The sequence below is a fragment of the Dinoponera quadriceps genome, unplaced genomic scaffold (assembly GCF_001313825.1).
Source record: "Dinoponera quadriceps isolate SergipeBrazil2010 unplaced genomic scaffold, ASM131382v1 scaffold367, whole genome shotgun sequence".
Taxonomy (NCBI): Eukaryota; Metazoa; Arthropoda; class Insecta; order Hymenoptera; family Formicidae; genus Dinoponera; species Dinoponera quadriceps.
Genome location: NW_014554712.1, coordinates 130,356 through 148,591, shown reverse-complemented (window position 1 = coordinate 148,591; position 18,236 = coordinate 130,356). Strand labels below are relative to the sequence as shown.

At 45.9% G+C, this 18,236-nt stretch overlaps 3 protein-coding genes across 4 annotated transcripts in view; 1 reads left to right on the top strand and 2 right to left on the bottom strand.

Annotated features, from left to right (window-relative positions):
• The window catches only part of LOC106741053 (proteoglycan 4-like), a 112,218-nt gene extending 98,273 nt beyond the window's left edge, over positions 1–13,945 (bottom strand). Inside the window, exon 1 of the mRNA XM_014612630.1 lies at positions 13,847–13,945. The gene's annotated coding sequence lies outside the window, so the exon portion shown is untranslated. The remainder of the gene's footprint in view (positions 1–13,846) is intronic.
• A 998-nt stretch (positions 13,946–14,943) lies between these two features.
• LOC106741026 (radial spoke head protein 9 homolog) lies at positions 14,944–16,412 on the bottom strand. Its single transcript, XM_014612583.1, has 4 exons — positions 16,186–16,412; positions 15,677–15,842; positions 15,302–15,590; positions 14,944–15,155 (listed from the first exon to the last, which is right to left on the bottom strand). The coding sequence occupies exons 1-4, from the start codon at positions 16,410–16,412 to the stop codon at positions 14,995–14,997; spliced, it is 843 nt and encodes a 280-aa protein (XP_014468069.1). The 3' UTR covers positions 14,944–14,994.
• A 536-nt stretch (positions 16,413–16,948) lies between these two features.
• Positions 16,949–18,227, top strand: LOC106741049 (ankyrin repeat domain-containing protein 49-like). 2 transcript variants are annotated; one of them, XM_014612620.1, is made up of 3 exons: positions 16,949–17,195; positions 17,368–17,432; positions 17,611–18,227. In XM_014612620.1, the coding sequence occupies exons 1-3, from the start codon at positions 17,051–17,053 to the stop codon at positions 17,944–17,946; spliced, it is 546 nt and encodes a 181-aa protein (XP_014468106.1). In that variant the 5' UTR covers positions 16,949–17,050; the 3' UTR covers positions 17,947–18,227. The 2 variants fall into 2 exon arrangements, with proteins under 2 accessions (XP_014468106.1, XP_014468105.1); XM_014612619.1 differs by having other exon boundaries at positions 16,951–17,195; positions 17,368–17,528.
• Positions 18,228–18,236: the final 9 nt, after the last annotated feature.

Here is an 18,236-nt window from a genome sequence, read left to right as displayed (position 1 = left end):
TCCGCGCGAACGACAGAATCCGTCTGTGATTAAATCGCCCTCGGTCGGGCGCGCTCGCGCGTCCCGCCATGTGCGCCGGCCATTTAATCCGTCATCGCGTCGCCCCGGCGCTCGCGACTCTAACCTTCACCTTGAACACGCCCTGCGTGCACGAAAACTATTTTAGGGTCGTCCGGCCACCCTAAGAGACGCAGCAGAAACGCGGCGATACGCCGACGCCGCGTTCTAATCTTAACGGCCGCATCGCGGACGCCGATCGAATTACGCCCCCCCTTCCCCCACGCACGTGCAGCAACCAGAAATGTCCGCGAGATCGCAAGGAGCGAGATAGCGGGGCCGCGCGCGCGGCAACGAGCCGATCGTACGTAGTGGAAGCTGCCCCAATTCGCCGCTTTCGCGCGTGCAACTGCGACCCGATCGCCGCGCGAGATTGCGGATCCGGCTAATTTTTACTTCTTAGAGCCAAGACGTTATCGGTAAAACGGTGCTTCGCGTCTCGACGGTTCGTTATCGGACACGTCAAGCGGGAACGCGGCCGCCACTTTTAGCCGGCAAAGTTGCGAGCGCACGTCGCGAGAAAACGGGAATGCGAAGCCACACGCGCGCGCGACGATGACGACGACGCGATCCCGGTCGTTCAACGCTCCGGTCATTTATTCATCCGCGAGACCGTCGCGGAAAGCAACCGACGGCCCACACGATCGCGTGGAAGCAACGTCGGTGAATTAGCGTGGGTGTCCGAGTGACTCACGGCCGAGTCAAGAGCGCAAGTAGCTACCGTGCAACGTCTCGACCCGGCGAGTAGGCCGAGATGCTTCCCCACGGTGCACTTCAGCCTCGCGTTCCAAGTACCGAGGCCAGGGTATTGTGAAAGGTGCACGGAAAGGTTTCCGCGATTGGAATCATTCCGTTTTCTCTGGAAAATAGAGTTGGCCGGAAAATTTCAGTAGATGGGAAGAACCATGGTAAATGCCGGTCTCCACTGTCTCGGACTTTATCCGATGAAATAAACTGGCGAAAATGAACTAAAAAGGGCTAATATATAATACTAAAGTTTATTTATCTGTAACTTTACGCAAAAAGATACTTTTTCTTTAATTAGTAAATCACATTAATTGCTATGATTCAAGGAAAAATGAGACCAATGTAAGTCTTTTTTCTTTTAATTCAAGTCGATACGTGACACATTTTTAAATGTATGTTTCAGTCGTAAGACTTTTGCACTTGTATTAATACTTCGCAATACATTTCTATCTATTAACGTTATCAATAAAATAAGATACAAAGCAAGTCCGCATAGTGACTTTGTATATTTTCCTCTTATAATGCATTTCTCAAATTATTCAACTGATTATTTCACCAGTAAACGGTAAATGTATAATAATTATTTTAACACAGCTGCGTAAGATTTATAGCAAGTATGAACGTGCGCTTTTCACTTGTTTTTTATGTGCAGATTTTTGCACGATCTTAGCTAGAAATATAAGGCGTCTCGGGCTGCTTGTGAATTAGAATATTAATAAAAAAAGCTTCCTACTTATTTTATCGTTCATAATAGAAAAGGCCAGTTTTTGCCGTTTATTCCCGGAATATATCGATTCTTACTTCACTGGCGTAGATTTTAACCGGGGGAAGAAAAAAAAAACATCTGAAATCTTTGCCAACTCTGCTGGAAAACAATAGAAATCGAAGGAATAATTCCGATTGAAAACCACTTCCGAACAGTCTCACAATACCTGCCCAGATTGCGAGATGCGGCACAATCGGCTTTTGTTTCACCAAATAAGAATCATAAAGTCTCATAGTGCCCCCCGTATGCGGAGGAACTTTCGGTGACGACGTAATAAAGTTCGCCGAGGTTGCGCAGGGACGATTATTAACGCGAGTGTCCGGAGAGTCGTTTTCCGCTCGCCTCGGGAAGCGGAGAGGAAGCACGGCGAGCAGCACGGATGGCACACAGTATGCGTACAATGCGTACAATAGAACAGTCTACATCTACCGCCAAATATTTACAGGGCCCAAACAGAGCGCAACAAAGGCCACGTGTATAGTAGGGCACGCGCGAGCGATAAGCGATCCGCGCGACTCTGCGAGCCGCGTGTCGCAGCAGACGCGCACACTCGTTTATTGCGGCCGGAATTCCAGCGCGGAGTAATTCAATATACGCGCGAATACGCTGATGCTGAGGCGTTACGATAAAGGCTCGAAAGGGCTGTGTGAGAACTCGAGTCTCGCGTGCGCTACTCGCGAAACAAGAACAAAGTGTGATAGCTTCCGCGCGAGAAGAAAGCTAATCGACCGTGGAGGATGACGTACGGCGCGCGTCGAATGCTAGAAGCCCGCGATATGATTATTACGCGGAAGAGATGAATGCGGGGAAGGGGGAGAAAGGCTGATATTTCCGCGGAATCGTCATTACCCCCGGGGCTCTTCAATTATCGGATAGACATTGGGCATTAACGCATCACTCGGGCGATTCGCGCCGCTTCGCCCGCAGTACTCGGGAAGCTCCTGGACTCAAAGCGACCCCCGGATTCCCCCTAACAGCTGTAGGAACGGAACGGAGAGTAAAAACATGTGTGTCGCCCCCGAACGCGTCCTGGAAAACAAATAGGGGTCTCGGGACACCCCCTACCGAATCAGTCGAGCACTATCGGTGAATCGTCTGGCCCCTGCGAAATCCGATGCCGTGGATTCTACGTCCGTCGTTCCTCCCCGCCCCGCACTGTCCCTCCAGCGGTGCAATTCGTTTTGATTTCGACGCTAGGAAAAACGAGACTCCCCCCCCCCACCATCACCAATCTCGTCGATTCCGTTTTCGAGATACCCGATTCTCCCGACTGCGAATACCCGGACGACAAACAGGCTCGTCGAATTGAAAATACTATTTTTAACAGTCGTTAAGTAACGACAAATGAACTCGTGCTACGGAAAATACGACGGGAGATCGCATAGAGAGGTGGACGGTCGGAAAACAATTCGGCGCGGCAATTATCGTATGGCCAATTGGGAGATCCGCGATGGAAATGGGACCGAGTATATCACGGAGATCTCGGGAATGAAAAGTGCTCGGACGGCACGAATAATCGTTCCGTGTAAAACGCGAGAATGCGACGACAGCGCGACGCGGAAGAATGCGGCAGCGCGTTGGAAAGGAGGCGTGCGATCGCATTAGTCGCGGTAATTGACGTAATTAACTGCAATTAATTAGTAGCAAAGGAAAGAGAGAGAGAGAGAGAGAAAGAAAGAGAAAGAAAAAGACCCGCTTGGGACTCGTGAAAATTATTCTACGGGAGCAATTGATTCTAATTGATTCAACGGGGGCACGCGGCGGCGCGACCCGGTCTTCAGAGAAAGCCGGACTTCAGCGAAACCGTCGTCTATCATGCAAAAATTTAACCGAAACGTCCAATTAGGGAAATCAGCCGAATCAAGTCCGCACATAATCACTTCTTAGCCCCGCTCGCCTCGTCCTCCGAGTGTATCTGCGCGCTCCATCGTGTGTGCGATCATTATCACGTCTTTCGGAACGAACGAGTTGTAGTGCTTCATAAATATCTTGAATATATCTCACTCCCTTTTGAGTGTGACGCTTTGATAACATCGACGCGCAGCAAATTACGTATGCATTTTATTTATGGACAGTTTGCTCATACGGCTCACTTAAACGAGATACAGATGCGGTGTGTGGTCATAATTAAATTAAATGATTAAAAACTCTCGACTTTCTTTTTTATCTCACCGGCGGACTTTGCTATTTGGAGAACGATATGCGGAGAAAATAGAACGTCACGAAGTCGACGCGCGACTCGAGGCTGATTATGACTGTAAATATTTATCTTGGCTCTTTTAATATTCAAGTACAGTAAGAAAGGCCTTTTTAAGAGCCGTCGTCTTTTGGAGACCTTGTGATAATGTAATCCAACACCAAGAAGATGTAACTGTTAGAGCGTACATGCCGGACTTCCTACGTACGCGGAGCTTCTAATTCGAAGTGAACTACCACGCGTTGAGCCGGTATGACTATCTTTTTTTCAACTAACGATAAAAGCAGCGCCTCACAACGACCGTGACTAAGTAAATTTACGCATTCGTCATCCTAGGATATGTTAATCATAATCGGCCTATCATATCGGATCGATCAGCTGGCTTGATCCCTGAAAAAAAAAAAAAAACGAGACATGGCAACGTAGTCTCCGAATCTAAAAGCTCACTCGCCCCCCCTTTTTCTTCGAGTTCTCTCGTCCCCAAGGGAGGTGCTCCCACGAAAGACAGAACGAGGAAAAGAGAAAAGGGGACCGTCATAACCACGTTATGACGGATTTCCCGCCTAGTCGTGGATCGTCAACGGGGACACGGCTTAATCTCACACGTAGACGTTGCGTTTGCTTTTCGAGACAGTTCCTCGGGCGCACACACTCCTGCGTATATATAACCAACGCGATGTAGATTGAGAAGAGGTAGCGAGATAACCGAGGGATAACCGAGTACAACCATAGGAACGTCGAGAGAACAGGTAGAGCACGCTTTCGGTGCGATTAATGCGCCAGATAGCACTCTGTATACGCGAGATGTTTGCCCCAAATCTACGATTAATTATGCTAATTGTAAGTTTGAGCTAGCTAAAGCCTCGCGATACCAACAACGAGCAACAAGAGGAAATATCGCTAAATAATCGCCGACGACTGATGTCGACCCATTCACGGCGGTCCCCGCATAGTCGCGAGGCGCACGAATTTCGCATAGCACGCTCGCCGGAGTATTTCGCGTTTCGCGACGGTTCGCGAAACGAGACTGGCGGCTGAATAGAGGGCTGGCTCGTGGGCGCCGCCGTTTCGAGCTCTGTCCCACAAAGCACGAGAATACCGGAGGCGATTCAACACGCGTCCCGACGCGAAAGAATGCGAAGGCCCGTTCCCGGGAGAGGAGCGATTCGGAGATGCAATACACTATGCGATTTCGCAGCCGCTCGCCGGGAGAGAATGCTCTCGACAACGCGATTAGCGAGAGAGATTTGGTCTCTCTCTCTCTCTCTCTCTCTCTGTCTATACTTGTTGTTGAAATTGAAATGACGTTACTCGCGAGAAAATTTCTTTTACTCTCTCTCTCTGCGTGGAACACATCGCGAAATTTACGGATCGTGACGCGTACGTATCGACGGCGTATCTTCGAATGCAGATGGGGGCCACCCATTACGAGTCAATTCGTACCGGGAATTTGTTCGTGCGCGTATGTGCGTGTATAAATCGTCCCGCGAAATTCCTGCACGATTGGCGATGCGGTCTCGTACAATTTAGCGACGACACGAAAGGTTGGAGGAGCTGGTGTGCTGCAGCAACGAACGCCGAAGAGGTAGAGTTTCACACACACACGACGCACACACGGACGACCCGTCAATCATAAGAGAATCCTCACAATGTGCACAAAGAAAGAATCTCCCACCGTCGGTCTACCTCGAGGAGGAAGAACCGGCGGGAGATTTATGTTCGTCCCGCCGAACACAAGAAGCTCCAATATTTTGACCACGCGTCCCGCGATTGCGTAACAATCGCGTAACAAATACGTAATAAACGCGCGATAAAAAGTTTCCGCGCGAGAAAAAAAATGTTATAATATCCTCTCCATGTATTGTGGACTGTTTTTAGCCCATCGAAGTCTAATGGTAAGTTATCAGCGGGCGGAGAATAGCACGGAAAACAAATTACGGTTATAATTCACGTACGAAGTTCATCTTGGAGCAAAATTTGAAGTCGTCCGACAAAATGCGCATTTTGTCGCGTAGCGACAGATTAACTGAAAAATACACCTACGTTACGAAGAGGCAACCATCTCACGCTGTACCTACGAGATCTCCCTTGCAATCGATCGATCGTACGATCGATCGATCGAGGACCGACCGGGACGAGAAAGGGAGTGGATCGGCACGGAAGCTACGAAGTTTCGTACGAGTAGCCTGGGGGCAGGAAAGCGAAGAGGAAGAGGGGAAACGCCCGCGAGAGAGAGAGCGAGAAAGAGAGAAGAGAGCGGGGGAGGAAGGGCGAGGTTAAGCCAAGCTAAGAATGCGGGGGAGAGAGAGGGAGCGAAACGTGGAGAGTAGGGCACGGATGGTGAACAGCTGCCAGTGCCTGTGGTGGCCGTTTTGTGTGAACGTGCCCCTATAACCCTCATACTTCCCTCTGCCCCCGGGATCTCCGCTCGTCCGTTCCCGACTGCCCCGCGCCATGCGTCGAATAAAGGCGCGCTTACAACCAAGCAGCATGCGTGTACGTGCACGACCTAATCTGCGTGTCCGATCGAGCCGAAAATCAATCTCTCTCTTTCTCTCTCCCTGGGTGGAGGAGAATCGCGGCACGCACCCTGCGAGCTATCGAACGAACGGAGGAGAGAAGGTTTCGTGTCTCCCGGGGAGTCTCGGCGACTTCGCGATGATGGCAGAGCGGAGTCTCTTTCTCTCTCTCTCTCTCTCTCTCTCATTCGCGCTGTGATAAAGACGGACAAACGTAACACTCACCAGCGAATTCTAACGGCTTTTGAATCGCCGAAAGAAAATCCGCCGCACTCTCAGTCTTGGCTGTTGTCGGTGTTGATCTTGTTACGAAGTCGTCGGAAAAAAAAAAGGAAATACCCGTCAGAGAGTGATACGTTCCACGCTTGTCGTGTTAACTTCGATATGAGATACGGCGGATCTAAAAATTCCCAAGCCCATTAGAGAAACGCGTTTATCGTAGATACTTTCCAGACAGATAGGCGTGTTGCAGATCGGTGTGACGAGATACAAAAGTTGCATAATCACACCAGCACCGAGCTGGCTCGCGCCTTTCCGTCGCGCGCGCGCATATATAGGTAACTGCGTCTATGATTTATTCCCGAAGAATTTCCTATCGCGTTCAATGGCGCATGAAAGGAACCAATCTTATGAGATAATTAACACGACCTGCTGCGACGCGATACGCGAAACGATATCCTGTAACGAGAGAGAGAGAGAGAGAGAGAGATAAAGAGAAAAAAAGAAAGAGAACCACGATGGCCGTGATAACGGTAAGTCAACGTACACGGTTCGTCCGCAACCCTCTCTTTTATCAAGGTAACCCAGCGCGCCGCTGCATATATTCGATATTTCCTGTCGACGATGACTTACGAGACGCTGCGGTATTACAAAGTTTATCCCAGAATAAAGTGACCGCAATCTCTCGTACGTAGCTACGGCACTGGGGACAAAATTTCCGGCATTTTTGTAGCTCTTCGAAAGAGAAGAAAATTGCAAACCCATCTTTAGGTTTTATACGCACGTCCATATCGTTCATAGAGTTGGGTAGTAACTTGTTAACTCAGTTAAAAGTTAAGTGAAAAGTTAATAACTTTCAACTTAGACTTAGTTATTTTTTATACATTAACTTATTAACTTTTTTAGTTAAGTTAAAATATTTCATATATAACTTTGCATAATTAATTTTTGCACAATTAACTTTCAACGTTATTTTGAACTTATTAACTTTTAATTTTGATAAAGCTAATTTCATTTTAACTTAACTCAATTAAAGAAAATTAATATACTCGACCCTGATTTTTCATTATCAAAATTATTTGCTGATGTTACTTTATTGTCTATTATTCGCCAATATATCACGTCGTAGGTGCAAAATCGGGACAAGGTAATACGGACCCGAGAAACTCGCGGAACATGTAAAAAAAAAAAAGAAAAAAAAAAGAAACGACATATCCTCGAGACGTCAACTTGTACACGGGGGATCCATCATGCGGACAGAAAATGAGAAAAACTCGCTGAGAACATCCGTTCTTTTTTCCGCAATCGAGAAAAGCAATTGGTGACGGCAAAGGCACGAAATCAGGAACAAACACGAGTATCGGGTGGCGGGAGGGCGAAGGGAACGGAGGGAAAGAGTGTATGTACGCGCGCGCGCAGAAAACCATTTACTTTCCTTTTTGCCGGTACCGCGAATGTCCTTTTTACGGCGCATAGAACGACGTTCATTGCTATGCATCGCGTATGAACATCTCCCAGCTACGGGAGTTTTTAATCATGCGGCGTCTGCCATCCTGCCACGTGCATGGGCGTACGCATGTGCGTAAGATCGCAGTTTAGTTGGCACGATAAAGCGACTCGAGTTCGCACTCGACCGCGTAAAAGGCAATCCGAGAAGCGCCCGTGGAGACTGTCTCTGTATTATCCTTGTATTATGTTCTCAAAGTCCACGCTTCCTTTTCGTCCGCCGAAAAATGACGGACGAATGGAGACCCGGCAGAATATAATGGAGAACAGTTACCTGAACTTAAGTGAGTGAGATCGAGCTTGGCTCTTTTTTCTCTCTTTCTCTTTGTCTGTTTTATATATATATATATATATATATATATATACACAAACTCCACGTTAATTTTATATATTAACCTCTTTCAGAACACGCGGATTTATCTCGACGATTCGGTCGAAGATTATACGGATGTGTCGAGCGCGCGTTGCCGCGGAATAATTCTGAAAATACCGGCCGTATATGCCAATGCGCGTTAAATTTGACCGGACCCAGGCTTTCCTTCTTAATATACGACCGCGTGTATTCTGCACGGACGGTATATCGCGCAGGGATTCTCATCCGGAGCCGGCGGGCCAATTAGACCGGGCGAAATCACGCGGCCCAGCCGTAACACGTGAGAACCGCGCGGGGTTTAAGGCGCGAGAACTGGTTCTGGCCCGATCGCGGGCATCTTCTTCCCAAGGCCCCCGTGTCCCTCATGTGGAGAGCGCGGCGTAGATGTTGCGAGCTCCTCGGACCGCCTGAAATTAAACGTCGGGGACAAGGAGAGAACTCGCGCCCCCTTTTCTCGGGCCCCCGTTCGAAACATCTTGCCCCTCCTGCGCCCCCGCTCACCGGCCGCCCCCACTGCCCCGACTACACTTTTTGCTTCATTTCCTCCTCATCTTCTTCCTCTTCCCCCGGATCGCCTCGGACCCAGCTTACCTGGCGAACGTTACGAAACGCGATGGATCCCGAGCTCGGAATTCCACGGACGAAAAAAGGGCGCCTTGCGTGCAAAGGTAGTAGATAGTGTTTGAGATCGATCGGCTGAGATGAGACGCGTAGAGTCTACGTCATGAGCGGATAGGGTTAGCTTCGGCTGGATATTAATGATAATTATACAGACGCTGAATGGCGTGCGCAATAACTCTTAACTAACAACACCGGTTCAGTGTGGTATAGAATTGTGCTTACTATAAAGTATGCTGGAAAAAAAAAAAACCATCATGTTCTCTGAGAATATTCTGTGACCTCTGAATAACGTTAGTAAACGACTAAGGGGAATTTTCTCGAACTGAACTTTCACTTTCCCGCGGGGTGAAGAATTTTCTTAAAATCCTCACGGTACAGGGTTGCCACAGAAGAAGAATTTTGAAATTCCCCGATTTTCTTATGTTTTCCAGCCGACAGTGAAGAATTTTTCATAAGCAATATGTAATCTTAAATCTTAATGTTTAGAAGCAGGGATTGCACATAAGATAGCTTATATTATTAGAAGCAATGCAAACTTAAGAATTTAATAACGTAATGTAATCCTAAATGCAAATTCAAGCTTACGAAAAATAAATGAGTATTGAAAAAGAAACTACAGTTGAGAACATTTAAGAGAATTGTGAGCAAAATTAAAAAATACAGGTTTTTATATCTTTTCCTGATTTTTCCCTGATATTTTTAATTTACGCGACTTTTCCCGGTCGATGGAAACCGTGTGACAGAACATTATAGTTAGTTTCGGCGCCAGATATATTTATGGTAGTAGTAACATACTCGTACATATAAGGTTATTATCACTGACAATATAGTAACAATTACTAGAAATAATTCTTCTGGCATCACTTTTGTGATTAAAAGGTATGTTTCGCGCCGAAACTAATTTTCTATCAGTGTATATAGCGAAAGTTTAGTGGGCGCCACTACGGAAAAAAATTAGTCTTAAATCAAGAATAGATATTTTCACATATAAGCAAGAATATTATCTCAGAAGATTTTTAGTCTTGAGTTTCAAGTAATATTTGCATCAATATAAATCCAATCAAATCAAGACTAAAAGTCTTCTAAGAAGATCACCGACACTCTTGCTTACGAATGAAAACATCTACTCTTGATTTAAGATTAATTTTTTTTTCCGCAAATAACGGTTAAGAATAACGTATATTTATCGGAGGGAGAAACGCGACTTTGATATCTCGGTGCAGAAAGAGGTCTGGAATGTAACGCATCACGTGCACAAAGAGTGCGTCTTGTCCACGCGGTGTCACCGTTGTCAAGTGGACAATATCTTCTCGTGTTACGACGATACACGTTACCGTTGCCGAACAAAAACGACGACCGCCGCGCTCCGGCGGCCCCGATGTATCTCTCTCTCCGCACATGCGTACCCGAGATATCGCGTTATAATTTGTTGTTACTACCGGCGACGTCATATTGAAGCATTTATGCGCCTCGCCTTTCGTTGCTCCCCCCTCCCCCTGGTATATGAACGACCACACATGCGCATAGATCGATATTGGCTAAAATCGAAAGATACATTTTCCCCTCTCTCAGACGCGAGGCCTGTACATCAAAATGACATTGCGCGGAAAGAAAGGCGGTGAAAGCAACAGCAATTTATTCGATAATCTTAATTCCCCCTTAATTGCAGGATCCCGACAAATCGCCTCGTCAGGTTACCAATCCATTTTGGGAAGCAATTCTCGAGCGGCTTCGGTAAGCTCGCGTGTAAGGGTGGAAGAAATCGATTTACCGCTTTCTCGCTCCTCGAGGCGAACCTCCGGCGCGAAAAAGGGAAAACCGTTGAAACAGTTTTTCGCAGTGTTTACACCTTCTCTCCTCAGTCGGCAGATAGAGAACGCGGCAACGCGTAGATAATACTCGCGCGCGCGCGCGGTCCGGAACAAAGAAACTCAATGCCGCAATGCTTCCGAGCCGTTTTTATATGCTTTACTCCAAATCCCGTTAGAGGATTTCACCTCGAACGTTCGCCGCCGCGCCGTTAAAAAGGAAGGAACGACAAAGCGTGTCGGGACGGGGTCGACAACCGCGGCGCTCCGATATCTCGAATCCGAGAAGGCGAGCCGCTGCCTCCCCGTGCGATTGCACGGCCAATCGAAGGCGATGCGATATTTATTTGCCTTCCGCGAAATGCCGCGATGCGAATAGCTATCCGCCGGTGTAATCGATGATAAAAGGGACAACACGACAGGAGCGGACGCGTCCCGGAGCTGTTACGAGCGTCTATCGATCGTGTCGTGCCTCCGCCACCCCTTTGTCGCGCTGTACAAATCGTCCCCGATTCGATTTGCAGCGATCTCTGTGTCGTAACGATTCGGACGATTCGCTTATCCGCGACGTTACGTAATATCACCGTGGCGTTAATTCCGCCACGTAATTAGTCGCTCATTAGCGTCGCCGCGGACTATCCGGGCAATCTCTTGCGCCGGAGCACGCGCGCGAAAACACGAGGAATTAACTTACACCGCGGGGAAAATAAATAGACCGAGAAATATAATAACAGGAGCGCACCGCGCGCTGGTAATGAGGCTCGTGCACTCTCCTCCTCTCCCCCTGAGAATAAACCGTAATTCCTTTAAACGACGCGCAACAACGATAAAACCCCTCCTGGGCAAAGAAATACGACCGTATTTGAGAGCAGATACCGGAAAGATACCGGGCGAAACCAAATTTACGCGCGGCTGTACTCGACAAGAGGAAGAAGAGGAGGAGGGAGGGGAGGACGAAGAGAGGTGTGTGTTCGCCGGGATGCGGAGGATACTACTTGAATAGGAACCGGAACTCGCGGTCCGTGCTCGGAATTGACTACACGATTGCACACGTACGGGCCGCGCATATGAATCGGATAAGAGACGATCGGAGGGTTTTCTACGACGCGAGGAGAGAGAGAGAGAGAGGAGAAGGTTATCGGTTCGTCATTGATTTCCTCGATGTACGAAAATAAATCCCGCCTGTGCACGGGGGAAAACGCGAATGACCGCCGACGAGGGGCGAACGGCCCCTGCGACGAAACCGCAGAGAAGAATTGGAAGTCGCGCGACGAACTCTCGCAATCCTCGAGAGAAGTGGAATGACGCCACGAATCGACAGAATTAACGACGAATCGTTTTCTCGGATGCGAGGAAGGTGAGTGATGGGGGGNGGGGGGGGGGGGGAGGGAGCTGTGGAGATGCGAATCTCTCCGTTGCACGGGATTAAACGCACCAGTGAATGACCGCCGCCCGGAGGAGCGAATATTTTTGTGCGAAATCTTATATTTGTAAGTCGTGCAAATGATAATCGGATAAAAGTGACGGATATATGATCGCGCGCGCGTTGAGATAATACTCCACGAAGGAACACGAAACGACGTCGAATTATTCGGTCTCCGTTTCAAATCATTATCATTTATTATCCATTTACTGTCAGAAATTCCTCCCGAAACATACGCATGCTTGTGTATCGCGTGCTCTGTATATTAATTTTTTTATCGGAATTTATAATAGCCGTCATTTCATAAATTTCGCATTATCTCATTCCCCGCTCGAATTTACCTCGTATTTCTGCACTGCCGTGTATTATGCATCTCGTATCAGTTGATCGGAGGGAAATATTAAACCCAAAGCACAAAAATAATTATACATAATGAGTACATGTAATTATATATGACATATATCTCAATTATTGATACATAATAATTATATATGATTATATATAATGAGTGGTCACAACAATAATAATGATGATAGATATATCTCCTAACTGTCTGGCCGGACAATTTTAGCCGTGCCAAGGAATATTTCGGCCTTGTCTTCAACGCGAGACAAACTCGAGATAGTAAATGAACTGGGAGGAAATTAACTGCCCCCTCTGTGCATTTCGCGCGAGGGGGGACGGGAATAAGAAATGCCCTTTTTGCTAGGCAACGACAGGTCCGTAATTCTCTTTGACCCTGCTAACCTTGAATCAAGCACGACCGACGCGTCGCGTAAATACCATCGCGTAAATACAAAAAGTGGAATGTCCATAAACAAGGAACGACAATAAATATCGTGTGCCATCGCGCGACTTTAAAACCAATGTTTTTGTTTCGCTTTAACGGTGCGTCAGTAATAAAACTGAAGCGAGGCCTGCAGTAAAGCCACATTTTATAACACATCTGATTTCCTCCGAATTACATGTCGTCGCCATGAACAATGCGTTCCAGTAACTCGCAGAGGTAACCGACGACGCGCAACTGTTGAATATCTTCCGTGGAAAATTGTAACGGAAGAAAAAAAAAGGAGAAAAAGAAAATATTCCTCCAACTTACGAATATTCATATACACATATACAGACTATACCTCGTGAGATATCACACTAACGTTACAGCAATCCTAATTCCTAATATGCGACAAATCTCGAGAGAAATAGGTAAAGTCACCAAGAAGAACTCATACAAATTCGTCGCTGTAATGCCGGCGGGTGACACGAACGCTCGCGCACGAAACAGCCGAAACTCAACGTCGCCTGTCATCGACGTGCACGACGGAGGGAAGAATTTCGGAGAAGCGAGAACGCGCGCTGCGCACGAAATCGCAGCGAAAAAATCGGCATCTTCGCGACCGGGATCGACGAGTAAACGAGCGGCGCGTATCCGGCGAGACGATACTCTCGGAATTCGCACGTGCCGTCAGATAACGCTTCGGGTCAGCAACAGTAGCCGGCTTCTCCAGCCGGCTCCGCCTGGTTCTCGCGATCTCGCCCCGGCTTTTTGCGCTACGCGCGGAGGAATCACGGCGTATTCGCGGGACAAACGCGTGCGAAACGTGTTTAGTACTCACCGATGGCGCGACGAAGTATCCTCGGCAGATAGATCCGCACAGAAGAAGCACAGGCCGCCGAGACACTCGCAACCAAGACACTTCACTCGCCGAAGACGCCGGTCACTGCGTCCGACTTTGTTGACTCGACTGCGCTTGTGCGTCCCCGGCCGGTTATGTACGCTCGCGTCGTGATGCGATGGCGCCATCCAGCGGCCGACGGGCGCAACCGAGTCGCCGTTGGCGCGAAACCGGGTGAACGCGGGAAATTCGCGCCGGCTCGAAGCGCACGTCGTCCGTTCGTGGAACGACTCTCCGACCCTTGAATTTTGACTAGTTTGCTTTCAGTGTAAACAAAACAGTATTCCGTAATGTTAGGTTATACTTGATACCTGAGAGATTCTAAGAGAATGATACTATATTGTTATCAGCGTGATATTCAAGAGATTTTATGTTCCTCGACAATTTCAATATAGCCGATATTGTATAATGTTGCAGTAATTTTGTCGAGGTAATAATAACTGTTGCTTCTCGTTTCTCCTAACCTCGATAACGATGGCTCATCTGATCGGAGATCAGTCGATCAGATACAAATGAATTTATCTTAACCATACCTTATTTTTATTACTAACAATGTACAGTCGTGACATATGAGTGTCGATCAGGCGTGGATCGTGCACTTCTCGAAGCTGATCCCGACTCAGGCCATTTCCCGGTGATATACGGCTTGCACTTCGAAGAATCCGAAATTTCAGACCGACAAGAGGATACACACGTTCCGCAGGAAGAACGAAATTTAACGTTGTCGCGAATTTGACGGTTGTCAGGCGGGCACGGAACGAGGACACGAGTGGACAATGGATTTTCGCGAACGGAAACTGACGCGCACCGGATGTTAAAAACAATGGCGTCCCGAGTTACTTTGGCGCGCATATTGATTACGTATTCGACCGATCGGTTGGATTTTTGTAAATTGCGGAATATTTCACGTTGCTCGAGGCTCGTTAAAACCGATCGTTTGATCGTTACCGATGTATATTTAAATATTGCAAGCAATTTTATTAATGTCGGACGTTTGCATTCTTTCAATTTCATAGTCCTAATGTTATCGCATGACATTGTTCGCGCGTCATTTTTTTTATATTCGCAGAATTTCGGTACTTCTCGTATCAGAGCATGAAGGGCAAGTCGAGATTCTTCTTCCCGTGGCCGACGTATAGAAAACCGTGATGCGGAGAATCCAGCTTATGGAAGAATGTCATTCCGTGCCAATACAAGCTGTGCAAAATCGCCAAGCGACCGCCCAGGAGAAACTGCAAATCCCAGCACCCTGAAAGTAACAAATGCATACGTCGCAGCAGCCAGCGCAGATTTCAATTCATCGACGCAACGTTAGCGGGTGTCCTTGCGGGTGCTCGTTTCTCCATTCCTGCCTTCGGGTCACAGAGAGTTCGTCGACTTCGCCACTCGTCTTACCTTGAGGCACGTCCATATCCACGCTGTCCAGAAAGTCCAGCGCGTAATTGTAGTCGGGTCGGGAGAGCAAGTTGGTGTTCCACTTCTCCTTCGGAAGACGAGCGTGCAGGTAGGACTTTAAGCAGGAGGCATCTAAGGCGCACAGGCCCTCGAAACTCGGATTTTCGATCACATCGCCGTTTGGACACTTGAACCAGGCACCGCGCGGAATTACCGCGGCATCCTCCGTGATCAGTTCCACGGTGGCTGCGAGACGATCCTCCTCCTTTAATTCCCGAGGTATAGGTCCCTGTATACAATTTCCGACTATTCGAACTTATCGCGTGTGACTGGGCTTTTCGAGCGGTGTAAAGTATGTGTTTGCGATTATCACACGTCATAATAAATCTTTGGGTCTTCATTCGGCGGAAATGGTGGATTGACGTTGTAAACGTTCATGACGATGAACGGGTCGCCTTCGAATCTGTTGATCGCCAATGGACTTAAGAATCGTCCGCATTTCGTCGCCTTCGGCAGCAATAACCAATTCATGCAATCCGTGCTATAAGCAGAAATCAATTTTTCAATCTCCTCTTCCTCAAAGGCAGTTGTACTTGATTCGTAAAAATTAATAAAAATCCACCAGCGGGAGTTTGTAATTTTGGATCTTCAGGAGTGATATCGTACGGTTTATTTTTGTAATTCTTCAATCGATCGTCGCTTCAAAATCGTGCGTTTTATTTCACAAAGTACCCGGCAAACACGACATGACGTGTTAATGACGTAACTGGCGCATGTGTTTGCTGTTTGACGTCATCGCGTTTGCAAGGTATCTTGTCGATGTATTTTAAATAATTAATTGATAATAAGAAATCTTATTTAATAAGACTGAAGCGAGTTATTACCTGTAATAATACACTTGGCCACTCATACAATCTTTCTCGTAGCCATACGCAATGTGATAGTCGTTTTGAATCCCATCAATTCTGCCCCAGTAATAACACTTGCGAAAATGATTTTCCGTCTGCAAAATGAGAAGCGAATTTTGCAACAGCTGCGAACTCTCCGTACTTATGCAAATACCGGCACACCCGATCACGTCCAACGTTTCGAGTAATCTCAAGCAGTTCATTTTGCATAGTTTATGGAGTCTACGACATTTCTCGCGGATGCTCGAGATTGCATTTGTTTCTCAGATGTCACCGGAACAATCCGATAATTTAATTATTCGGAATTTGTCGATCGAATTGTGTCATGGATACTAAAATGCGCGTTTAAATTATTATAATATAATTATATTGATTATATAGATTATGATACAATTTTATAATTAACTTAAATAAAATACGCCATAATCGATAGTTTCTATTTTAACTATTATTTTATCTATTATTTTATCTACTATTTTATCTATTTTATCTATTATGTTATCTAGCTTATTACCAGCGCGAATCCTGATTGGCTGCTGCTTTTTTGTTTTCTGTCAATGCGTGAATTCTCCCTTAGGCCTAGTCTACTAGGTACTTTAAGCCTTAAGAAATCGATCAATCACAATCAAATTATAGATTAATAACCAATTGTGATTGGTCAATTTATTAAGGCTGAAAGTGTGAAGCATCTATTGTAGATTAGAATTAAAACCGTACGTCACTTCGCACTGCCGGGTACAGTCGTAGATATGTCACTAGTTTTACAAGAAGGGTTGGGATTCCCCGGTGGATACCCGGCTTCATACGTCAAAGATTGGAATAATCGTGCGATAGAATAAACATGTCATCAGAAGAAGAAAACGATGAATTAACGAATTTGGAGCAAATTCGAGACAAAATATTTAGCCAACCATGTATCGAACGCATGCAAGTGAGTGCCTGGGAAGATGATGACGATGGTGTAGAAGCGGAACGTAATGCAAGAGGTTAGAATTTTAACCAAGTGTTCAAGCGTTTTTATATTGATGTTAGGAATTGATTGCATCTATGAATCTGAATAGAGTAAAAAATATGTGTTTATGGCTCGAAACCTCTTAAAAGTTTTTATTGATATGTTGCTCTTTTTTTTCTCATGAATCTCTTTGTCATTACTTTCAGAACCTGATGAAAAAGCTATGTTAGGTGCTGCTGAAGAGGGAAATCTAGAAAAGATTAAAAAACTAGTGAGTAAAAATCATCTTTTATTGGAATCTACTGACAAAGATGGCTATACTCCACTTCATAGAGCATGTTACGGCAATCATGTAGAAGTAGTAGAGGTAATAATCATTCTTTTTTTTATTCTCTGTACAAATGTTTGTGAATAATGTTATATGTTATAATTTTATTCCTTTTCTCTAGTATCTGCTGGAAATGGGAGCAAAATTAGATGCTAAAACATTAGACGAATGGCAGCCTCTGCATTCTGCATGTTGTTGGAACAATATTGAATGTGCAGAAGCCTTGATTGCAAATGGAGCAGACATAAATGCCAAAAGTAAAGGAGATCAAACACCTTTACACTTAGTTTCCGCTACTTCTCACAATTCTCCAGCTCTTCAGCTTCTTCTGTTGCACCCTGACACAAACCCACATATAGTAAACTCAAGTGGGGATACACCAGATAAGATTGCAAGGAGGACAACAATATATTATCCAATGTTTGAAATAATTGAGCCCTGCCTAAATGAAATTTGAAACAAATATTCTTACACTAAATAAAAGTGTAAATATAAGTTATGAGTGTTTTAATAATTGTAAGTTATAATAAGTATTTTGATCTGGTAAATATATTTATTATTTATATATTTATTATACTTATATATATGTATGTATATTTGTATACACATATGAAAATCTACAACTGTATCAGTAAGAGATTAGAAAAATGAGTAGAACGTGTAAAATGCTTCTGTACTACAGAGAAATGTTATTTTATAAAAACAAATTTATAAATATAAATTATTTTATTAAATAAAGCTATATAG